Raw genomic sequence first — 26,590 nt, forward strand, 5'->3', positions numbered from 1 at the left:
AGGTTACTCACACTATATACTACAAGTGGAGCCAATATGCTTAGGTCTACGGCCATTAATTTCAAAGCGAAACAATGAACGTATACTCTTTTCTTGATTGAGGGAAATGAAGGCATATATTTTTCATGTCTGACTGGACCATTATGATAATTCTTGTACATGTTACTGAACCATTTCCCTCAAGGTAAGCTAATGCCCATACCACGATAAATGTCAATTTTGATTCCCCTCAATTAATATTTAATATTACTGCAGTCATTTCTTTTCATAATGGGTGTTAGCAAAAGTGTGGCTCTGGGGATTTTTTTTTATACAATACATTATTCTATTCTTTCAGCTTTGGATTATATCGACGTCAGCCAGGAGGATGACTTCAGAAGAGCAAGGTTCGGAAGAATCACCCAGGAGGATGGATCCAGAACAAACATGTGTGACTTCAGAAGAGCAATGTCTGGGAGAGTCAGCCCAAGGATCAAATCGTTCATCCACTATTGTCAATCAAGAGGTATGGCTAATGAATCTTAATTGGCACATTCTAAAGCACTGAGAAGATACCACTCAGCAAGCCACCAGAGAAATCTCCTCTCAAAATGTCGACTGAGTCAGCATAATTTTGTAACTTCAAGGACAGAGGTGAAATTCGGAATTCCCATAAACAAATGTCAAACGTCATTATGCCTCCGCCACAAATTTATGTTTTCAGGTTGTCCGTCCGTCCGAGTCTCGTTATCACGATCTTAAGAACCGTTGAAAGGATTTTCGTCAAAATTTTTACCTGTATGCACTTGGAAGAAGAGGCAACATGATTAGATTTGGGGTTATTAGATCAAAGGTTACGGTCAATTTATTTGCACAGAATATCGATTCAAACATTATGTGGTTGCCGAGCTGACAGTTATATCCACATGTGATCATATGGTCCCTGGACCATTTAATTTCTACTCCACATTAACGGACCTTATTTTCATTCCAGAACAATGACGCTGACAGTGTTTCAAGATGCTATAAATGTCACAAGTGCACAGAAGGGGACGGCAAGCTGAGAAAGTTCAGTGACAGGACATGGACAACAGTAAAGAATGCTGCTGCCTTGCGTAAAAATTTGAAATCTGACAAATACTTTGAGGTCACACAAAAGATTTTGGTAAGCAGTGATCACGAATCTAATGTAAGCTATCACCCTTCCTGTCATAAGCATTACACAGCAGTGAAGCGTCCGAAAGAACCCCTGCCACCTGATGATGAACCAACCGCCAAAAAGACTTCTATCCAAACAAGACGATGCAGTGTCCTTCCCAAGTCTGATCAGCAGGGCCTGTTGAAATGGACTTGTATTTTCTGTGACAAAAGCCGTAAGAAGAAAAATAGAAAAGAGGAGCCCAGACTGAAGATAGCGACAGTTGCCGGTTGTGAGTCACTTTGCCATCGGGTAAAGTCTTCTAAAAACGAACTTATCAAGAGTCTCATTCGGAGTAGCGTGGACCTGATCGCAAAGGAAGCAGAATACCACAAATTCTGCTGTGTCCAGTTCCTGAGGGAGACTGATGATCAAGATAGGCCCAATGAAGGGAGCTCGTCTCAGTCCTACCACAAGAGAGCATTTGCATCTCTGCTTTCATATATCCAGAATGAGGTGGTAGAAAAGCAACGATCTGTGTTAGTTAGTGATTTACTTGGCATGTACAAAGAGGAGTACACCAGTGTCGGTGGAGATGGGGCAGACGTCCAGGCCGACACAGCTCAAAATATTACCAGGAAGGTAAAAGAACATTTCAAAGAAGTAATCGCAATAAAACTGGCAGACCATCGGAAAGGCAACTTCATCTATAGTTCTGCTCTTGCAGAAGAAGGTGACAAGACTCACCTTCATGAGGATTCTAAACGGTATGAACAGGATATTCAGTTAAGATGGGCCGCTCTCCATCTTAGATCTCTGATTATGCAGCTCCCGAAGACCAAGACCCCAAATCCTGCAACAGTACAAAATTTGAAGGAATTCGCCACAGAGATACCAGCACAGCTGGACCTGTTCTTCAGATGTCTCCTTGGTGGCATGACACCAACTTTCAATGGTGCACACAAGGTTACAGTCGACAGAAAGGTAACTGCAATGGCATCGGATGTCATTCACAACGTCGCTTGTGGTAGCATAAAACCATGGAAACACACTGCCGTGGGTCTCGGGCTTGCATCCCTCACATGATCAAAACTGGCCATGCAGATTCTGAACAGAACAGGACACTGTATAAGCTACAGTGAGTGAGTTGATCAGGTAATTAAGGAACGAGAAACTGAGAATATGATCATCATTATAAAATTAAAATACCTTACATCTCTAATCATGTCTTTCATTGACATTCAGGAGAATCCATTAGCAAACATCAAACGGATCGACTGTGCGCTGCTGCCACCTTCTCGTCGGACCCTTGACATGAAGATTCGACGAACGCAATATGGAACAGCATTGTAGACACATGCCGTGACAGCATCTCCTGGGGACGGTTTGTCACCAACCGATTATGGATGGTCTGTGAATGACAACATCCTGAAGACAACCTGGTTTGAAGGGCCAGCCATACCAGACAGTTTGTTTGCGAATGGCAGTAACGACGCAGAGGACATGGAGGTCGAAGGTGACAGCGAGTCGGAGTTGGAAGTAGAAAGTATTGATGGATTATTGAGAGATTCAGATGGCGAAGCATGGAGTGAAGACTCAGAATCAGAGGAGGAAGATGGCGATTACTGATAGGAGACAACTCTAGAGAATTTGAATGTGTTTGAATGAATGGCTGACATATGCTTGTGGTCATTCATATGGGCTATACAGTATCATATTATGCTGAACATTTTCAGTCACTTTCATCGGGATTGGTAACTCATGAGCTCAGATCGAGTTCTGTATTTTGGAGTTGGGGAGGGAGTTCCAGGTGTCTGGAAGGCATACTCCACCACAGAAAATGTCAAGTGGTCATTCATTTTTTTTGTTCTTTGCCTCATTCGAAGGACTTTATTGTTTCATCATATGATAATCACATTACAAAACATAAATGTACAGACAAATTAAATCAAATTCTGTACCGTAGCATGTCAAACAATCTTTCTACCTAGCTTCTGTCATTTCTTTCGTTTGGTTTACTGTTAAAAAAAAAACAGACTTGGTGTCAAAGCCACCCAATGCTCACCTGTTTATACATTTATCGTTTTTAAAAGACTCGTCGAATAATATTTTTTATAAAGCATTGCAGTGAAGTCTGATCCAAATAATTTTAAAGCAATATATGTATTTGTATATTGTAATCAGTAACAAGAGTGCAAGTAAGCACAATATATGCCCGAACAAGAAGGTATATACAGAATTGTGCTACTACATGGAAAAAAGCATCCTGGTTGCCATGGCAACCACTTTAGATGACGATCATATGTCGCGACACACCGTCTCCACAGTCTGTACCTATGTACGAAATATGAAACGTGAAAGTTGAAAACTTTGGGAGTTAGAGTGCGGACGGGAACGGATCGACGGACGGACGGACGGACGGACGGACGGACGGACGGACGGACGGACAGACAGACAGACAGACAGACAGACAGACAGACAGACAGACAGACAGACAGACAGACAGACAGACAGACAGACAGACAGACAGACAGACAGACAGACATCACATTATATGCCCAGATATATATATATATATATATATATATATATATATATATATATATATATATATATATATATATATATATATATATATATATATTGTTGCGGATTCGCGCCCGCCGGCGTGCGAACGGCCACGTAACTCGAATCGCGGCACGTCGCCCACCGGACGGACAATCCCGTCGTGACCCTCTCGGACTAACGCCGGGAACTAGTCACGGGTGGACCTTTCGGCCTCACCACGATCGTGCCAATCGGCCCCCGCGTGGGATAGGGTTGCTCGCCAAATTCGACCTACCTAAGTACCCACACGGAGGGTAGACCGGGCGATCGCACCGCGCCGCAGGTCGACTTCGGACACGGGCCACTTTAAGCGACCCGTTCCATACTATCGGGATAACCGAGCGGTGTTATCGTCGGCCTCGACGGTTCGATTAATTATCGGGCATTTTAGCCCACGACCAACCCTTTACGTGAAGTAAGATGGAGATTCAATAGAGGAAAAGACGAAGCGAAGCGGGAAAACAGTTCAACATAAAGCACATTTATTTCACGATGAACGGAAAGCACACATATACAATTACACCAAAAGCAAATATAAAAGAAGGAGAAACACAATATTACACAAAAAGCAAATATAAAAGAGAAACACAATGCAGATCTATTACCGACTACGCGAGCACACGGCAACACTTATGCAGTTTTACTTCACAGACGGCGCCGACAACACATATACCCAAAAGAAAAGGACCACCCTCAACGATGAGGCGGGCCTGGGGCCGAGACCGCGTCGGGCCTACCCTTCTGGTGATGAGCCGCGAAATGGCGCTGGCGCCCCGACTCCGCGGGCCTCGCTGGGACTGCTTGGTATGGGGTGGGAACGGGGCCCCCTTCTCGCACTATCTCAGCGCGGGGGGAAACAGGAGGGGGTTGTTGATGCTCGGGGGGAAGGAGGATATCTCCCTGTCTCGGGTCCCGCGACGAGCGTCTCCACCACGACCTCGGTCGCGCCGCCGGCCTCTCCCTCCGCAGCTCCCCGACTCCGACACGAGCACCCCCTCGACCGCCTTCGCCGCCGCCACCTCTCCACAGCTCCGTCCTCTTCACTCTGACTACTACCACTTCTTCCCAGCTCCACCAACAACTCCATTGACTGACGAACGCGGTCGTTTATATCCCCCGTGGCCTCGCTCCTTCACCTTCGACCCTTTACCTCCGACCCTTCACCTCTAACTGGCTCCCCATTGGACCGAGGAAAAGTGGGCGTGAATGCTTTTTGATCCATGAATTTGCATATAGCGACCACACTCCAACGTACCTGGAGGCGGGCCAAATCGCCCCACGCTCACCGATAGGACGGAACAGAAGTGGGCGTGAGTCGTTTTTGATCCGTTTTCTTCGGAAAGGCCGGCGCTTTTGCACCCCTGCTCGGTGCGCGCCCTGCACGAGTCCAGTATCGGTGCCCACAAGCGGCGTGGGAATGACGGTGTTGCGATGGTTGCGAGGGCGAGTTGTGACGGTAAAGGTCGTGGCTGTTGTTGTGAAGCGGCGTTGCGGTTGGTGGTTGTTGTGTGATGGCTGTTGAGACGTGGTTGGTGGTGGTAGTAATGGCGGCTGGTCCAAAATAAAGATAGTAAAAGAAAAACGGCTATCTAGAGGGGTCGCAGCCCGAATGAATGACATTTATTCCCTCGAAACAACGGGTTTGGGCCGAACTACACATATACTTACAGAGATATCTCACCTAAGGGACCTGAATGGTGGTTTGCAAATTTCGTCAACCACAACAATATATATATATATATATATATATATATATATATATATATATATATATGTATATATATATATATATATATATATATATATATATATATATATATATATATATATATATATATCGGGCGTATAAAAAAGTGTGGTCGATAAAAACATTAGAAAGGAAAAAATAACTTGCATCAAAAACTTTAACATTTTCACGCTCATGCTCACGCTCACGCCAGGGGTATCGCTATAGCTCTCTGTTCTTCGAACAGGCAAGCTAGAAATCAGTTCATATTTCAACTCGTGCAAAAGAGCTCTGGCATGCGTTATAGTACCAAAGCTCATCTTTGTGTTTTAGTACCACAGCTCATCGTTGTTGCCAAATATTAAATACATCAGGTTCTGTTTTTTTTTTCTCTCTACAATCAATGAGTAGAAGTGTTTTGTATTCATGTTTAAAACATTGATAGCATCTACTGCAATTGACATTTCTATAAATTGTTCCCCTGATTAATCCATACCTGTTTCAGCAGTACGCAATTTATCCAACCAAAATCTCGGAAACACTCTTTAATTTTACGAACTTAAAGGGAAATAATAGTTTCGGCATTGTATTACATTTAACAGATAACATCAGCGTCTTTACAACACCCACGACAAATGACGTGTTATACCTTAGAAATCCCTTCTTTTCCCATTACTTGAAATAAAACATCTGATTTTCAAAAGTTATGTTGCTGTTATTCCATTGTATTTTATTCTCAATGTTATTCTGATCAGGTTACATCACAAGCTGATCTAACTCAATTTTGAGGTGGTGGCATTCAGGGGTTTCTGGCGGGCACATCCCACCACTGAAAATGTCTGGCAGTAGCCATTCATGATATCTGGGACGATGCCAAACATTTTCCAGTAGGTTTCACCGGGTTAACTCATGAGCTGATCGAGTTCAATTTTGGGGGTGGGGGCATTCGGGGGTTTCTGGCGGGCACACCACACCACTGAAAATGTCTGGCAATGGTCATACATAATATTCGGGACCATGCCGAACATTTTCAACTAGGTTTCATCAGGTTAACTCACAGAGCTGATCTAGCTCCATTTTGGGGTCCCTTTCTAATGGCCCTTTTGACCACACCCACCAGAATGTGCCCAGCAGACATCCATTTCCTTATATGGACATGCACATGGACCATTGCTATATACATGAAAATTGCTTAACTTTCCAGCTCGGCTGACCCCCCTGGGCTCCCGGTATATTTAAATGGAGTACTTCCTTGAGTGTTTTGGCCGCTTGCTCAACACCCTACATTCAACTGCGGTACAGTCCGTGCCCGATCAGGATGTACAGTCAGCAGTTGCTGCAAGGCAGAGGTACTTTATGTACTGACGGGTTTTAACCAATATACTGTATGTACGGCACACATTTATATAAACTTTTCTTGATCATTACTTGGTTCCTCCTCAGAACACAAGGGTAGTACAGCATGCACACAAGATTTTTTTGAATGTGCCTTATTTTCTATCATCTGGCATTGTCCACAAGCTATGCAATGTCCCTTCTTTTCTAATGTTTGCCACATGGTACATACCATATAACGAGGCCTTCTCTATGCCCCTGGAATTTTTCCCTGAGAATGGAACGGTTTCTCTGTATATATTACATATGGTATTCCATGTTTCAGCCAGTTATCTTCTTGAGTTTGAGCACCTGAAAAACTGATATCTTTTTTTTGAAAGTCCTCTTCAACGGTGTCCCCAATTTTTGCTATGTCCCTAATTATGCAACTTCGAAGTCTCAACAAGTGTCCCTCTATTCATATTCAAAACTTCACGAACTTTCATCCAAGAGCTCTTAAGTTATGAGCCCCTCAAATTTGATTGTTTCTCTACAAGAGTTGAAATTTTTCTTCGTCCATCTTTTGGGGATTTGCCCCTATGAGCAAAAACCAGCAAAAAGAAACTATGGCACTTAGATGGAATTTGCTTCGAAAGCCTTTAATTAGATGTATTGTCCGATGTATATTCCAAGTTTCAGGTAGTTTCAATGTATAGCCTTCGAGATACGAGTTCCAAAACATTTTGGGCAGATGGACGGACGGACAGACAGACTGATAGACACCAACGTGAACTTCGAGGGTTTTCGTTAAAAAAAAAACTTAAGGATGCGGAAACGGACGTTGCTGAAACTTGGAACATATTACCTCGACGTACAAAGGATTTACTTTTGAAACTTGCAACCGATTTCCTCCAGTAGAAGCCGAGAAACGAATTTTCAGTCCCTGTGTTAAAGTTGCATTACAGAGAAACTGTCCCGTATTAAGGGAGGGGCGCTTCACGCCTCCCTCGATTTTTAAATTTTTTTTAATTCTTCCCTTGTGTACATTGTACAGGGTGTCCCGAGAATCATTTTACCCTGAAATTTCTCGCACGTCCCTCCCTTTCCCTCTGCTCTCCCCCTCCATGGAGAATGATGGAGTACATACAGATACAATGCCTGATTAATTATTGTGAGTACTGCACAATAAAAGCTGTATATTAAAAGTGTTTAAGAATGAATACTTGCACTTTGCTGGGGAGGGGTAAAGCGACTTTCAGGCCACTCTGTACAGAGTATGAAATAAACATACGTACCGGTACCAAGAGGGAGTATAGCTACAGGCGGGTCCTGGCAGGCAAGTCCACCTTTTATCTCCTCGAGTGTGGATAGCACCCATCCCACAGTGCCGTCACCTCCACATACAAGTATTCGGAACGCAGGGACAGAGCGAAACACGTGCAGGCTGGTAAGGAATGGTGATGGGGTCGATGATGAGTCAGAGTACAAACCCAGGAAGACAGTCAGTGTGATTCCAATACAATCATTGCATTTGTTCCTTCAACACTTTGCAAATAACATGACAAACAAAAAGGAACGTTGGTTTTATCGGGGCCTAAATTTCAATTTGTAGGTTTACGATTAGGCATCACATTGACACAAGGGGAATTAAAGTAAATGACAAAATAGGGAATTGGGGCATCAGCACAGCATGGCAGGCATTGCAGGTAAAACAGACAAACACAAGCTCGAGCTTTTAGAATCTTTCAAATCAATTATTGTCACTCACCAGCATGCAGATTCCAAACTATCCTTTACTTTGCAAAAATAATTGTCATAATTTCACAAATTATCTCTTACATTTCCATTATCAAGAACAGAGTATAATTACCCCACATGTTTTGGAAGGTTCCGAGATATAAATTGTGATGGGGCGGCGAGGGTTGGTCGCTAGGGGGTGAGGGGTTGGTGACGGTCATCAGAGAAAATGCATTGAGGCTCACACTGGAAGCTTACCCTGGTAAAGGTCCTCCTAAGGAGATGTCAAAGACCTGGTGTGGGTTCAGTAGCTGCCGGAAGCTATGCAGCAGCTCTCTTCCTTGGAGACCACCGCTCCGTGGGTTAACAAGCACAACAAGTGGTTGACAACCATCAGGGAGCAGCTTAACCTACATTGGTAACAGTGAAGGATGTATATGAAACAACAAAAAGTCCAAATAAATTATCAGCAGAATTTCCATGAAATTTTCAATCATCACAACAAATTTCTTATCAGGCTTGTATAAGAAGCTTTCCATAAATAAGTTGTGATGCTGGGATCCAAGGTTAAATTCCCATATCCCATATTTATTTACCCATTGTGTATTCATGTCCTTGCAATTAATGCTTAACAACATTGAAATTTACTCACATCTTTGTCTTGCATGTTATTTATGTACAAGCTCTTCCATGAGTAAGATATCAACAAATAAATAAATAAGTTACAAGTTCTCCTACGAGCCTTTCATCTCCTCTCCCTGTCAAGGTTGCAGTGCCCAAGGCAGTGCTACGGGCCCATTCCTATTCATGATCTTCATCAATGATCTCTTTGACTCTGGAAAATCCTCTATATCGATTTGCTGACAAATCCACCCTCTGCCATGACATCCTTCATCCTTCGGACAGGCAGGCTGCAGCCTCTTCCCTCTCTTCAGACATTGAAAAAAATCGAAAGCTGGTCAAACACTTGGAATACGTCTTTCAATCGCAACAAATCTCACACTCTCGCTATATATCTCTCTATATCTCTCTCTCTATATATATATATATATATATATATATATATATATATATATATATCTATATATATATATATATATATATATATATATTTATATATATATATATATATATATATATATATATCTATCTATCTATCTATCTATCTATCTCTCTCTCTCTCTCTCTCTCTCTCTCTCTCTCTCTCTCTCTCTCTCTCTCTCTCTCTCTCTCTCTCTCTCTCTCTCTCTCTCTCTCTCTCTCTCTCTCTCTCTCTCTCTCTCTCTCTCTCTCTCTCTCTCTCTCTCTCTCTAATGTCTGGCAAACTGCCACCCCCACATCTACTTTATTTAGAATCCTCTTGAGGAAGTTCAGACATTGAAATGCCTGAATCTCATTATCAGCCATGATCTTTCTTGGGAAAACCACATTTCAAAGTCGAACTCCAAAGCCAGTAGCCGACCGGGCATCCTCCGTCGTGCAAAACCCTTCCTTGGCACACCTGAACTCCTATCCACCGACAAAGCATTCGTCCACAGCTTGATGGAGTACTGCTCTCCCCTCTGGGCTGGCCCCTCTGCCTCATCTTGCTCAACTTGATGCCGTGGATACCAAGGCCTTCAAGATTATTAGAATCTCCTATGACAAAGCTGAGTCTACGAGCCTATCACTTCAACATCGCAGACAGGTTGGTGGTCTCTGTCTTCCATCGCCTCCATTATGGTCTTGCACCCATCCAAAATTACAATTTTTCCTTCCTGAGAATTTGCTCATGTATCCATCTTATCCACCCCTCCCTGCATTCTCCACCACCCCTCATCCATACCAGAATCCCTCGTTTGTCCGTCTCCCTCTATTTTGTCTCTTGGCCCTGCTGTTGGTGTTTCCCCTTTCTCTTTCTGCTGTTCCTTTTGTTATGTTGCATCCTGATCTTTTCATTGTTCTCGCTCTTCCATGAGCCTTCACTTTGCATACAAAAAAAAAAAATTAAAAAGAAAGAAAGAAGAAGTGTGTCATGAAGGTGTCTGAAATAAAATGTTTTATAACTTTGTAACTGAAAGTCTTTGGACACATACCTCATCAAATTGATTATCAATACCTGTATGGATATAAGAATGACCAGTATGACAGGTAACCCGCTCTGCACCTTCCACTATAAAATGGACTCTGGTTAGGTTATACCAGGTGGTCACTACATGGTCAGTCGTTATAAATTTATTTACATATAACATACCCGATACAAGGAGAGTTGGCTTCATTGACTGATATGTGCACTTAATAAATATCAATTATTATCAATATTATTATGGTTATTATGGTACCAAGCCTAACAGGCTGGGACCCTATTGATTTTATGTTCATTTTTCTGAATTTTTTTGTTCTACAATATTCCTCCATCGGCATTTTCTGGTTTATTACCCTTGCCGAAGGAGAGGGTATTACATTTGGGTCCGTTTGTTTGTTTGTTTGTTTGTTTGTTTGTCCGCACAGAACTTTAGTGTTTTTCTCCGCAACTGCTTGGTGGATTGAGACGAAATTTTCATCATTGTGGAATGTTTCAATAATTATGACGTCATAGGTCACGTGGAGTGGCAGCCGTGGTGTCTCTGAAACCACACCAAGGAAAAAATTGAAACTTGGCACAAAGCAAGTACACCTCATGGGGCATGAGTGATTTTTTTTGTTCTTGACATCATAGGTGTCTTCTTTATGACGTCATAATTGCATATGAAGAACGCAACATCTGATCAGTATGAAAATTTGTGAGGGTAATTTAGGGATAAGGTGGTCCACAGAAAAAAATTATAATAATAATGACGTCATCGGTTACATGACTCGGCAACCATATTTGAATTTTTTTATTTTTTTAAACCTTCAAAAACTTGTTTGAAGTGGAAAACCAGATCGAGGCGAAACTTTACAAGTATGACCGCATATCCATGAGGAACAAAACCTTCACACATATAACATCATAGGTCACATGGTTTGGCAGCCATATTGGATTTACCTTAAAACCTATAAATAAAATATATTTTCCAGAACGGCTGAACAGATCGAGGGGAAACTTCACACAAATGTTCCCCCAGCCTTGGGTGTACAAGTTTGTTCAGGAATAATTAATGTCACATGGTTTGACAGCCATATTAGATTGAATAAAAATATTAAATAATGTTTTCTCTGGAACCGCTTAATCAATTGAAGTGAAACTTCACAAATATGATCTACTGTTGATGGGGAATACATGTTTTAAATTTCAACTTGATCGACCACATGGTCTGGCAGCCAGAAATTGTTCTTTTTGATCTGGGTTCTTTTTGAGTAACGTAGAATGTTTTCTTCATATTTATGACATCATAGGTCATGTGGTGTGGGCAGCCATGTTGGAAAAATGGAAAAACTTTGAACCTCAATCTCTGAAACTGCACTATGGAAAAAAATTGAAACTTGGCACATGCCAAGTACTCATGAGGAATAAGTGACTTTTTTAATGACATCATAGGTGCCCTCATTATGGCGTCATAATTGCATATGTAGAACGCTACATCTGATAAGTATGAAAATTTTTGAGGGTCATCTCTCATGTAGAAATGTAGAATTGTTTAATGATGATTATGACGTCATACGTCACGTGGTGTGGCAGCCATGTTGGAAAAAAGGAAAAACTTTAGATTTACTTTTCTCAGAATCCGCTCCATGGAAAAAATTGAAACTTGGCAGATATTAAGTATGCCCCATGGGGAGTAAGTGTTGTTCAAGATATCATCGATTGAGTGGTGTCCCAGGCCAGAATTTGACACGTAGAACACTTTATCTGAGAAATACGAAAATTATTGAGGGTTATCTTGGGATAAGTAGGTCGACAGAATTTAATTGATGACATCATCGGTCAAGTAATCATGGGGAATATATGTGCAAAGTTTCAACCTGATAGGTTGTATGGTCTGGCAACCATCATATATTTTGAATGTTTTTTTTTTTTTAAATGAATTGAATTTTTTTTAATCACATTCTGAATTCAGTTTTATAAAGTGGACTTCATGGGTCACGTGTCTGATCAATGCGGAGTTGTATCAAAGTGGGGGTGGGGGAGGGGGGGATGGTGGTGTATAGTCCAACCCCCCTCTCTCAAATCTCTGATCCCCCCCCCCACTCCTCCACTCACTCTTTATTCTTCAACTCCTCAAATATTCAAGGAGACTGGAAGATATGATGTTTCGTAGCATGAAGCATTACTTTAAAACACGACAGGTACAAATGTGATTTTTTTTTATCTTCTGGGATATTTCGTTTCGATGGTAAAGCTAAATGAGCGTGCCAAAGTCTGATGCCTCGGCCCTGCATCAGGTGTGCTTGTATCTTCTTTATTTATTAGACATACTACAGACGTAAATGAACACTTGTTTTACTCTGTGTGAGTTGCACATCACGTGTAGCGGATGTCGCCTCCCTACGCCTTGTACTTATTGATATTAAAAAAAAAAATTGCCTCTGTACACCGCCCTTGTGGCCCGGTTTGCAACTCACCATCTACAATCCTAATAAAAAACACATAATTACTCTTTTATGAAAAATGTTGTTCAAGTTTTTTTTTTATCCTGAAAAATATAACGTAGTGAACACACCAGTCATGTTAAAAGATTGACCTTTAAAACCCAACTCAAATCGTCCTTATGAAGGGGGACAGACATACACACTGTGTTTTATATCGGTAGATTATCTAGTTAAGTCAAGTCATGGTCGACTTCTGGTGACATTCATAATCATGATTCACGATTCATCAAGCATGTATTGTCACGAATGATGGAGGCATCATCCCAGCACAAGACGATATAAACAAGACAAGAGTGTTTGATCTGCTCTTTGTGTCATGATTATGGTACCTTTGAAAAGAACAATTGATTATGGTCCTTAGATGAAGAACTAATCAGAGATTGAAGCAGAGACAATGTGATGGCAGTGCACAGACCGGAAGGAAGGAATATGGAATTTAGCCAGGGTACCAGCACACTGACATTCTCTTTTTGTGACACACCACCAGATTATTCATTTCCCCAAGGAATGCCACCATCACCGAGGAGACAAAACATCCAGCTGAGCATCTCCTCCAAAATGAAGGTGTGACATGTGATGGAACACCCTGCGGTCCCGCTTCGTCAAAGTCCCAGACTCGACCACTCGGGCCTGGACATGCATCATCCAAGCTGGGCTGCTTGTCTGTCCCTTATAACAATAACTTACAAATCCTTCAACTGCTGTTGGATAACCTCGAGGAAATGATGCACCATATATCATCTGAGCTCTTCAAGTTTACACACTTGTGATGAACAGCAAATTCCATAATGGAGCCACAAGTGAATCCACACTCAAAACTCCAGTGACTTGAGTTATTGCAAAAGTTCCATGTAAGAGCGTTAATAGAGGAAATTGAAAACTTTTATTGTATTCTCAATACACTTGCCACTCTCCTGCTCCTGCTGCATATTCGATTGCCTGTCAGGTTTTGAAGACGCACCAAAATCCAGCGCGTTTCAACAAAAATTAATTAATTAATTAATAAACAGCGAGTGTCATGTAATCCACCGGACTTCATGATCGACACGTCGAACCGCCTCTGGCGCCATGCAGAAAACTTCTCAAGGGTTGTTCAAGTCTTATTAAAGTTTTATGCAAATCTCAAACAAGTACATGGAGGAGAAATGAATGGCAGATTGGGGTTGGGGAGTGGGAGTGTGTGATAAAGAGAGTTGTGGCCTGTGTGGTGGTGTCACGGTCAAATTACATCATAGCACTAAAGTGACTGTCCTTCCTGCATTACCGATACGTATCTCTGTGCCCATCCTATCAAGGTAAAATAGTGATTGACCCGGGAAGAATTACAACAGAAGCTTTTGAAATTGGTTCCTGCACATAATTGATGCTCAGTAACAGATCCAAAAATTAGACAACTTTGGAGAATGGGAAAACCTTGGACATCAGGAAAACACAGGAAATACAAATTAAAACTTTCATGGTAAAACCAAAATTGTTACGACAGAATCATGGTCAACGACACGTTCCAGAGTGGGAGATATCGGTTCAGAAATCAAAAATACTTGAATCGTTCCATAAAGCGAAGTAAAGGAAACAGACATCCTATTTAACCGCATTATCGACGTGTTCCACGGACGGGCCGTTGTCACGACAACAGTGACCACATGCCCTTCAGCACCAGAGTCCATTTTTCTTACAGCAAAGGTGTAATCCTCAATATAATGCAAGGACTGGTGTTTGAATGTTTGTGTGTTTGTGTGTGCATTTGTTACCTTCGCAAACTTTGTTGTGAAGATTATGTTTTGATCGCTGTGTATTTATTTATTTGTGAATATATGTGTTTGTTTGTTATTCGCATAACTCCAAAAGTATTGAACTGAATCGCAGCAAATTTGGTGGGATGATTGGTTATTATCCGAGGACCATTTGATTAGATTTTGGGAGCGATCGGGTCAAAGGTCAAGGTCAAGGTCATGAAAAGGTCAAAATCGTCTTTTTACCATAGCGCAGTCAATTTGTATCTAATTTGCATGCAACTAATGCCAAAATGTTCAGACTTCAATGCCCCATCTTGTGATATGTGACATGACACAATGACGTAATAACCCTTATTAGCGGTTGGGAGTCAAAGGTCAGGGGGGGGGGGGTCACGACATTGCAAAATGTGCGGTTTTAGTCATAACACGGTCAATTCTTATCCGATTTGCATGAAACCAACACCAAAATGTTGACAATTCTGTTCCCCACACTCTAATACCAATTACAAAATTAAGAGTACAAAGGTCAAGGTCGAGGTCATGAAAAGGTCAAAATCGTCATTTTGCCATAGTGCAGTCGATTTTTATCCAATTTGCATGCAACCAATGCCAAAATGTTGTGAATTCAATGCCCAATCTTGTGATATACGATATGACACAGGAAATTTAATGTTTTTAAGCCATCATAACACACATCAGATGGCAGATGTGCTATGGGATTAAATACCCTCACAATCAACGGTTTCTGGGGGGGGGGGGGCTAAATGTAGCGTTGGCGAAGGTATGCGCTATACTGAGTGCCCGTTCTAGTTTGTTTGTTTGTTGCACTACTACTCCTACAGTTCTGGGCCGATTACATCCAGACTTGCTTCAGAGGATGAGCTTGACCCCAATTAATGTATCGGGGTGTTTTTTTCCTTTACCAGTGGTCTTGGGCCAAGGGAAGGTGGGGGTCAACCCCCTGGTGTTAATTCAGCAGCCAACAGGTCTAGAACTCAGGACCCTAGGATCCCAAGCCACCACCCTAACCGCTAAGCCAACACCAAGTTGGTACATTTTTTTTATTTCACCACCAAAATCTACATCACCTACGCATGTCGTGTGTCAGCACAGAATGCTTGAATAAAGAAAGTTTGCATTTCAGCCAAACACATTGTATCCGCCATATTAGAAACGTATTCCAAAGGGATTCCTGCCATGCTTTGTTGTGAAATTTTGGATGATTTCCCCCCCCCCCCCAGGAGTCATTTATATCTTTTATTACTTTGTATGCAGCCTGTGGCTGCTGGTTTCGTCATTGATGGGAGCACGGCTGTTCCGCTGATGCAGTAACCCCTCCTCCTAGTAAGCTGGTGCTCATTTTGCCAACCTCAGAAGGAGGACAGGCTGAGTCAACTCACCTGATGTTATATAATGGCCAAACAGGGGCTCAAACTCAAGACCCTTTAAGATCTTAACACAACCATCTTAACCATTAAGCCAACACTTGGCTTATTTCCATGTAGGAAACAGTTATTAAAACCCTCTGTTGCATTTTTGCCCAGACTCAATAGTTTGTTTTTTGTTTTTTTAGATTAGATTCATGTAATTACACCAACGATGAAAAATATTTCACCGATAAAGAATTATACTGAAAAGTTTCCCATCATCAAGTTGTTACATCGTCACTCATGATCATTCCTGTTTTTTTTTTTTTTTTTTTTTTTTTTTTTTTTGTATACCTTGGTCGAGGCTCGTATGAGAGCTAACACACAACTCACAGCAATGAGGCATGAGACAAGAGGGGCGGGAGTGGAAGGGACAAAACATTGGGGAACAGACACAGGTGAACTGTGGAAGGGAGAGGGATGGGGATGGGATGGGGAACATGGCGAGGGGAAGATGGACATTAAAGGGACTTTCAGGAAGGAAAGCAGGAGAATTGAAGGAAGTGGGCTTGGGTGGATTATCGGGGGTAGAAAAGATCGAGGATTTGGATGGGGGAAGATAAGAGGTGGTGGTGAACAGCTGTTTTGAAAGCCTGGAGGGAAGAATGGGAAAGAATAGAGTGAGGAAGTTTATTCCAAAGGCGGGAAAAAGAGGAATGAAAGAGTGAAGATGAGCAGTGATTCGTGATTTTGGTAGTTTTACCAGAAGGGGGTTGTTGGCGGACCTTGAGCGCCCTGTGGAAATGTGGTGGGGACAAATCGCAGAGAGAGCAGGGGGGGCAAGGCTGGAGAGGAGTCGGTAGAAGACAGAAAGACCACCGACCAACCTGCGGTGATTGAGTGAGAGGCCCAAAGACTCAGCTTCATTGCGGGAGATGCCAATGATCTTAAAAGCCCTGGTTTCGACAGCGTGAAGTCGAGAAAGGTGGGAGGCAGGAGCACCAGCCCAGAGGGGAGAGCAGTACTCCATCAGGCTACGGACAAAAGCTTTGTAAGTGGTCAGGAGCTCAAGAGGGCCGAGGAAGGACTTTGCACGACGGAGGATTCCCAGTCGGCGACTGGCTTTTGAGGCAAGGTTGGAAATGTGACTTTCCCAGGAAAGGTCATGGCAGATAGTGAGACCCAGAAGCTTGAAAGAAAAGACTTCTTCCAGAGGATTGTTGAGAAAGTGGATGGGGGGGTTTTGTAAACGGTCCTTTCGAAGAGACATAGTGAGAGTGTGAGATTTGTCTGGATTGAAAGACATGTTCCACGTGTTGGACCAGTTTGTGATTTTATCCAGATCTGCAGTGAGCGAAGAAGCTGCTGCTTGCCGGTCTGAGGGATGACAGATGGTACGGCAGAGGGTGGAGTCATCGGCAAAGAGAAATAGAGGATTTTCCAGAGAGTCCGAGAGATCATTGATGAAAACCAGAAAAAGAACAGGGCCCAGAACGCTACCTTGAGGAACTCCAGCCTGCACAGGAAGAGGGGATGAAAGAACTCCATTTAGGGCCACACGTTGACTGCGACAGGAGAGGAAGTCTGCGAGCCATGAGTGGAGATGGCCTTGAATACCATGGGAAGAGAGTTTGGTGAGTAGGGCAGGGTGCCAGACTGTGTCAAAAGCACGTGATATGTCCAGGGATACGGCTCGGATTTCCTGTCTGGCATTGAGGACCTCCATCCATTGATGGGAGAGCAGTAGCAGCATATCTAGGGTAGAGTGACCTGGTCTGAAACCAAATTGATGATTGGAAATCAAGCCATTGGAGAAGAGGAAGGATTTCATGTCTGAAGCGATGATGGATTCCATAACCTTGCTGATGATTGGGAGAAGGCTGATTGGTCTATAGTTACAGGGATCTGTTTTTGCACCTTTGGTGCAAAAATTTGGATTGTATTTCACGGTAAGAGTGTAAGTAACTTAACTTTATGAACATCATCTGTAATTAAATAAATTACATCTTGGAGCATGATTAAATACAATTAAAAATACTCCGAAAGTCACTAAAGTATTGGCACAGTCAGGAAATATGGAGGGTCATGAATTTGTTTGGGTGGTCCGTACGTGGTAACGAGCACACTTTGGGTCCCATCATTAACACTTGATCCCAACATTGACCATGCCTTCATTAAATCAATCTATTCCTTCATTAAATCAATCTATTCCTTCATTAAATCAATCTATTCCTTCACGTTTCCATAATTCTCAATGGTCGGCACGACCTGCTTGTTACTTGGCGAAAACATTTTTTCGTCATGTTGGTTTGTAGCATTTGTCTGTCTGTCAGTCAGTCAGTCAGTTTGTCACAGGATTTTTGGCCACAGTTTTCCAGCAATCGTTCTGAAATTTTTTGTGTTTGTAGGTGACCGGCCAAGGACAACAACGCTTCAATTTGCTGAAGATCCAAATCTGGATCCGGATCTGAGAATTTTTAAAGTGATTCTTCACCATCGAGAGGATAGGGCCAAAAACGATATGTAGCACGATGTCTCAAAAGGTTATGGATGGATTCGGATGAAACTTGTTGGACCATTTGGGTGTATGGCAAGGACTAATTGATTCGATTTTGGTGAAAATCCATCCAGATCCGAAAATTATTTAATTTTTTTTTACAGATTCTTCAGTATTGAGAGATGGGGCTAAAAGTGTGTGACAAGGACAAATTGATTCAATTTTGGTGAAGATCCGGATCTGGATCCGAGAATTTTTCAAGTGATTCTTCACCATTGATAAATGGGGCCAAAAACGCTGTATATCACAATATCTCAAAAAGTTGTGGACAAGTTATGACAAATCTAGGTGGATGAGTTGGTTCGGTGACAAGAACAAGGTGATGAGATTTTGGTAAAGGTCCGGATTCAGAGCCGACCTATCAGTGACATACAAAATGTAAACTGTTCAGCCTGGCAGAGGTATGTGCTCTGCTGAGTGCCATTCCATTTTGCCAAGTGTCACTCTGAGAGATTGTTCATCTGTTTGTCTGTCAATCACCTCCAAGTCACAATTCGAATCCGAACTTCACTAAACCTAATTGGAGTCAAAAGCTGGAAACCTGTTGTTTGAGGTCAATATGTTAAAGGTCAAGGTCACAAATCATCGATTTTCACCCGATTCACTTGATATCCATGTCTATCTACATATGAAGACCACAAGGGGAAAACAAGAGATGTCAGGATAAGTCAATTTTGAAGAAACTGAAAAACAAAGTTTCAAGACTTTGGTGGACTGTTTAATAACTGTCATATAGATTTCTTTTCCAGTAAAAGGAAGAGTGATCATTGGCCGATCAAATTAAGCATGTCGCATTTGCCAAGCTTCTGTGTTATTTAATTTAAGAGCAAAGAACGAATCAATGTTGCAAACTGACATCACTGGTTATTCCCTTGTTTAATAATTGCCATGCAATTTTAACCCAGGATGTGTAGCAAATTCATGCTTGTTGGTTATGAGCATACATTACATGACTTTGGTGATCACAGATTATTTTTTTCAACATTAAACGGTATTGTTTTTTTGTTTGATTGGTGTTCAACGCCATACTCAAGGGTATTTCGCTTATATGACGACGGATTCTCCATTTCTTACTCCGTACTACTTAATATGATGGAAAACTGGGAGGAAACCAAGGATAAACCACCCCCGCGATCGCCGAAGTCACCTCATGTGACTCCATCATATACCTAAGCAGGTTGATTGGGCGGTGGGTACATCGAATGAGGATGGGTACTCAGGCGAGCTAACCATTAAGCCACGGCGTGGGTCCCATAAAAGTCACAATAAAGGTTTGACCAGGCTTGAACCACGATATGCACCAACTACGGAGCCCATGATATAACCAAATAGGCCATTGTAGTGCTCAGAGTTTATGCTGTGAAAGTTTTACAACCTTTCATTTTTTAGTTTCTCAACTCTGAATATTATGGTGGAACAGTTAACATGAATGAAAGGGAGATAACCAGGAGTAAAGTACTGACAACTCTGGGTTTCTACTTGTTCAGCTTTGATAACACTTGTTTTTTCATTGCACGGCTAAACTTTATACCATATAAATTATGTGACACCCCTGGTTATTTGTTAAAGTAATATTGTGAGAGGAAACCTTATGTTGCCAACTATTGGCAGGTGCAATAACCCTGAAATTTATAAAAAAAAGTGACATCTCTGGATTTCCCCTTGTGGTCTTCATATACAAGAATGAAAAGCACAGTCTGTCTGTGAAGCCATGCAGTGGTGAAGTTGACGGTCCGTTGAAAAGCCATGAAGCAGTGAACTGGATATAAAACTGAAAAGCATGGGTTGACGGTGAACCTTCATCGAGGTGAAGTCTTGGTCAACCCACATTAGTCTATTACTAATGTACTAATGTACGTATTAGTACGTCTATTAATTACATACTGTTTGAATGTGAGTAAGTCTATTAATTACATACTGTTTGAATGTGAGTAAGTCTATTAATTACATAATGTTTGAATGTAAGTCTCTTAATTACATACTGTTTGAATGAGAGTACGTCTATTAATTACATACTGTTTGAATGCGAGTACGTCTATTAATTTCGTACTGTTTGAATGTGAGTACGTCTATTAATTACATACTGTTTGAATGTGAGAACGTCTATTAATTACATACTGTTTGAATGTGAGAACGCCTATTAATTACATACTGTTTGAATGTGAGTACACTGTTTGAATGTCAGTACATCTATTGATTACATACTGTTTGAATGAGAGTACGCTGATTAATTACATACTGTTTGAATGTGAGTACGCTGTTTGAATGTGAGTACATCTATTAATTACATACTGTTTGAATGTGAGTACGCTGATTAATTACATACTGTTTGAATGTGAGAACGTCTATTAATTACATACTGTTTGAATGTGAGAACGTCTATTAATTACATACTGTTTGAATGTGAGTACACTGTTTGAATGTCAGTACATCTATTGATTACATACTGTTTGAATGAGAGTACGCTGATTAATTACATACTGTTTGAATGTGAGTACGCTGTTTGAATGTGAGTACATCTATTAATTACATACTGTTTGAATGTGAGTACGCTGATTAATTACATACTGTTTGAATGTGAGTACGCTGTTTGAATGTGAGTACATCTATTAATTACATACTGTTTGAATGTGAGTACGTCTATTAATTACATACTGTTTGAATGTGAGAACGTCTATTAATTACATACTGTTTGAATGTGAGAACGTCTATTAATTACATACTGTTTGAATGTGAGAACGTCTATTAATTACATACTGTTTGAATGTGAGAACGTCTATTAATTACATACTGTTTGAATGTCAGTACATCTATTGATTACATACTGTTTGAATGAGAGTACACTGATTAATTACATACTGTTTGAATGTGAGTACGCTGTTTGAATGTGAGTACATCTATTAATTACATACTGTTTGAATGTGAGTACGCTGATTAATTACATACTGTTTGAATGTGAGTATGTCTATTAATTACGTACTGTTTGAACACGAGTGCATCTATTTTGTATTATTGCAACATATGTTTAAGGCAGTTATCCCATTTACACCTCTGAAGACATTTTAGATCATTTAAGACCCTTCAGACCCCTTAAGACTGCTTTGACCCATGAGCCACTTCAGATCCATTTAGACCTTTAAGCTCCATTTCGACCCTTTCAGACCCTTCAAGACATTTACACCACTTAGACCCCTTCACCCTTACACCTTGTTGACCTTGTAGACCCATTAGACCTTCTTTTGATACTCTAGACACCTTACACCCTTTAGACCCCCTTGGACCAACTGGACCCTTTAGACAGCATCAGATTATTTAAACCCCCTCTAAACACTTGACACACCTCATATCCCGACAGACCACATACCCGATAGACCTTTTCTTTCCTTTGACACCTTACAGACCCCTTTAGACGCACACCACACAAACATCTATAGAGTCTTCTTGCAATACACAGGCTATACTTTTGTCAGCAAGTAATGTGCAATCTGCAGTCTCTGTTAGGTTGTACTCTGTTACTCTGTTAGGTAGGTAAGCAAGTAATTAGAGTCTGTACTCTGTTAGGTTGAACAGAAATTGCGTATTGGGTCACTTAATTGGTTCACCAATCAAAACCGAGAAGCATATTGTTTTTGACGTCAAAAGCTCAAAGGGTCAATAATCAAGGTAAAATCAGCAATTTTCATCCAATTGACTTAAAATTTGAACAGGATTTGCATATTTTCTTACAGACCTGGTTCATATTGAAAATCATAACGATCAATTTAGCCTTTTGGAAATGTGAACGGTTTCCCTGAAAACGCTTTCACCCATTATAATCAAAAGGGACTGTTTGAATTTATTTTTTACTATGCGTCAAAAATGTTTCAATCAATCAAATTTAAAAGCTGTGTTCGTATGTGAAGTACTATATGTGAGGAAATTTCATCAAACTTAGTCAAAGGTCAAGGTCAATGCCATCCAAAACATGTAAAACACCTGTTGGGTCACAATTTTAAAAAATGTATCAACCAGATTTGTTATGCATAACATTCCATCATGTAAAACACTTGATAGGTCAAATTGTACAAATTACCAAATTGCTGTTTCCATGGCAACTATTGTTTATTTGTATTTTGCAAGTGCAGTGCTATGCATGACATCTTTGTCTGTTTGTTTGTTTGCTTATTACCAAGTCGAGGTTCTGTTTGCTTCTATTTCCCAAGCACACCATTATCGACAGGTAACTTGCAAAGAAAGGCCCAAAGTGATGGAAGTATCACGAACCTCTGACACCCAATAACCATTCCACGTTGAAGGTCAGCGAGATCTTTTCCTCTTAAGAGCTTGAATACCACTGAGCTTTAACACCTGCAGCATACCTTCCAAAACTACATGATCCTTTGCGTTGTGGGAAAATATGCATGTTTGGTGAAGATAATTTCAAGATTGAGTAAACCAATACTCCTAAACTTCAAACAACAACTCTAGTTTAAATAACACAACTATAATAAGTACAATAGTCGGTTTTAACCAGCACATAGACAAACATGACCGAGCAATTTCATTGTTATTACAAACAATGAAAAAAAAACATTATAATGCAAATGAATTATCAACAAAAACTAAATAAACTCTAACTAAATGACACAATAGTTGGAGTTAAATGCCATCCACACTTTTTCTACAATTACCATTGTCTGGAACAATAACGAAGCTTTCATGTCGACAATGTAGGTTTCATCAACGATGGCTTATCACTCACTACAAGGCAAGAACATAACGAGCCCCTTAGTAAGGACTAGGGACAGACATCCCATGTTATGACTCAATGTCCAACAGAATTGGAGCACCAAAAACACCCAGAGAGTGTCAAAATGGAGGGCTGTGTGTGTTTCGCAGCATCTTACAGGTAGGAAAATACGAGGAAAAGGCCACCAGTAGCTCTTTGATGCCATCTATCGAAGAAATATGAAAAATAATGGAATAACAATGATCCATTTTCACTCCAGGTATTACAGGCATTGGAAATCTGAATTTAACAGAGGGTGGCCTGAAACCCTATCCTTTATGAATAAACAAGAGGTGGGGGGAGGCCTCGTGGTAGATGAATAATAGGCAATATGCTTCTCCTGTTGAGTCCCGACTTCACATTTTCAAATTTCACAGAAATCAAAGGCTCATTGTGGAGCTTGTACACAAATAACATGCAGGATAAAATCATTAGTAGACATCAATAGAATTTAACACATATTACAAGGATCATAGACAACGGACAAAGGTATAGAAAGAATATGAGAGGTGACCTTGGGCTCCCGACATCATGAACAAGAGATTTCGATGAGAACACGTACATCATCTTCCACATCCTCTTCAATCTCATGTCCACATCCTTCCATCAACTTTCACATCCTCTTCAATCTCATTCTAACCTCCAGGTCTTGAAGGCAGATGCTGTTCACCACCATCTCAGATCGTCCCCAATCCAAAACAATGATATTTTCTGACCTCGTTACTGCTACCCAAATCCCTCCTTCCAAATTTCCAGTTTTCCCTCCTTGGAGTTTCCTCCTGCATCCATCTCATCCACCCAATGCATCCTCTGTATCCACATTGTCCACCCCATTCATGCATGATTTGCATCCTGTTTTTGTCTGTTATGTCCTGATCCGTTCAGTGTACTAGCTTTTACACGAGCTTGGACTATGTTAACGCCCCCCTCCTCCCCCCACTCCAAAATAAAAAAAATTAACAGGCCAACATTCTTTACACGTATGATTTATTATTAATTATATATGAACAAGCAAGAGTATGTGAAATTTTAAGCTAATCCACTTGTAATATCCAAGGGCACAATATAATTGTGGGTAATGGAGTGAGGTTTGACTCAGACTATAAACCCATTAAGACCCAGATTATAAACTCATTAATACCCAGACTATAAACCCATTAATACCCAGATTATAAACTCATTAATACCCAGATTATAAACTCATTAATACCCAGATTATAAACCTATTAATACCCAGATTATACACCCATTAACACCCAGTACCACTCAAATTATAAATCATTAATACCCAGATTATATACCCATTGATACCCAGATTATAAACTCATTAATACCCAGATTATAAACCTATTAATACCCAGATTATACACCCATTAACACCCAGATTATACACCCAGTACAACTCAGATTATAAACCCATTAATACCCAGATTATATACCCATTAATACCCAGATTATAAACTCATTAATACCCAGATTATAAACCTATTAATACCCAGATTATACACCCATTAACACCCAGATTATACACCCAGTACCACTCAGATTATAAACTCATTAATACCCAGATTATATACCCATTAACACCCTCATTATACACCCATTAATACCCAGATTATACACCCAGTAACATCCAGATTATAAACTCATTAACACCCAGATTATAAACTCATTAATACACATATTATATACCCATTAATACCCAGATTATATACCCATTAACACACAGAATGTAAACCCATTGATACCCAGATTATAAACTCATTAACACCCAGATTATAAACTCATTAATATCCAGATTATATACCAATGAATACCCACATTATAAACCCATGAATACCCAGATTATAAACCCATTAATACTCAGATTATACACCCATCAATACTCAGATTATACACCCAATAACACCCAGAATGTAAACCCATTAATACCCAGATTATAAAACAATTAATACCCACATTATAAGCCCATTAATACCCAGATTGTACACCCATTAATACCCAGATTATAAAACAATTAATACCCAGATTATAAATCCATTAATACCCAGATTGTACACCCATTAATACCTAGATTATAAACCTATTAATACCCAGATTATAAACCCATTAATAACCAGATTATAAACCCATTACTACCCAGATTATAAACCCATTAACGCCCAGATTATAAACCTATTAATACCCAGATTATAAACCCATTAATACCCAGATTGTACACCCATTAATACCCAGATTATAAACCTATTAATACCCAAATTAAAAACATATTAATACCTAGATTATACACCCATTAACACCCAGATAATAAACTCATTAATACCCAGATTATAAACCCATTGATACATAGAAACATGTAAATGTAAGGTGATGCCCAAATTGTTCACTGCAATGGATACCTCAATCGAAGGTAGGATCACCACCTGAAGTTGCCGACCATCCACAGTGATCACACTGTCCCTGAGATTCGAGAAAACCTGTTTGGCCTCTTCTGTAGAATTAAAACTGATTGGCAGTGCTCCTACAAGAGAAGGAAAAGAGCAATTTCTCACCAAAAGGGCAATGTGATAAAGTACCACTCACAAGGGTGTGGGATCTAAATGATCAATTCAACAACCTCTGGGAAGATATGGATTAAACCTCCTTGAGAAAGACAAGATGGTCCAATAACATTAATCAATATGTGATATCAAAGTGAAGCTAATGAATGACGACGATGAAGGCATGGAAGGGAGAAAATGGATGGGGACGCTCTGGAAGAGATGTGGGGCGAGACAGGACGATGGAGGGCACGACGAGAGAATGGCCACAAAGGGGAGGAGGTGGGGGAGGGAGAAGTGATCAGATGGGGATTGTAATAAAATGGAGTTGATTATCTGGAATAAGTATTTGCTGTATAACCTTTTATACAAACACTTTATGACTTCGAGTATCAAACAGACAAACTCCATCATCATTTTCTCTGCAGGCATCCAAGAGCACACCATAAAAAATCCTAAATCGTCACATGCGTGTCAAAGTGCTTCACTGGACGTCTGATATTTTACATTTTTCCAAATCAATTGTTTGAACACAAAACATTACATCATACCAGTACCTTACATGACCCA

General features: G+C 40.7%; 1 protein-coding gene across 3 annotated transcripts in view; it reads right to left on the reverse strand.

Annotated features, from left to right (window-relative positions):
• Positions 1-26,590, reverse strand: part of DGKQ (diacylglycerol kinase theta) — a 138,556-nt gene that overhangs the window by 20,899 nt on the left and 91,067 nt on the right. For all 3 annotated transcript variants that reach the window (XM_085849026.1, XM_085849027.1, XM_085849025.1), the window contains exons 15-17: positions 25,880-26,001; positions 8,760-8,911; positions 8,060-8,208 (exon numbers count right to left, since the gene is read on the reverse strand). In XM_085849026.1, coding sequence (XP_085705152.1) covers positions 8,060-8,208; positions 8,760-8,911; positions 25,880-26,001 — 423 coding nt within the window. The remainder of the gene's footprint in view (positions 1-8,059; positions 8,209-8,759; positions 8,912-25,879; positions 26,002-26,590) is intronic.

Source organism: Eptatretus burgeri, chromosome 12 (assembly GCF_056783735.1).
Source record: "Eptatretus burgeri isolate ZD-2024b chromosome 12, Ebu_testis_v1, whole genome shotgun sequence".
Lineage (NCBI taxonomy): Eukaryota > Metazoa > Chordata > Myxini > Myxiniformes > Myxinidae > Eptatretus > Eptatretus burgeri.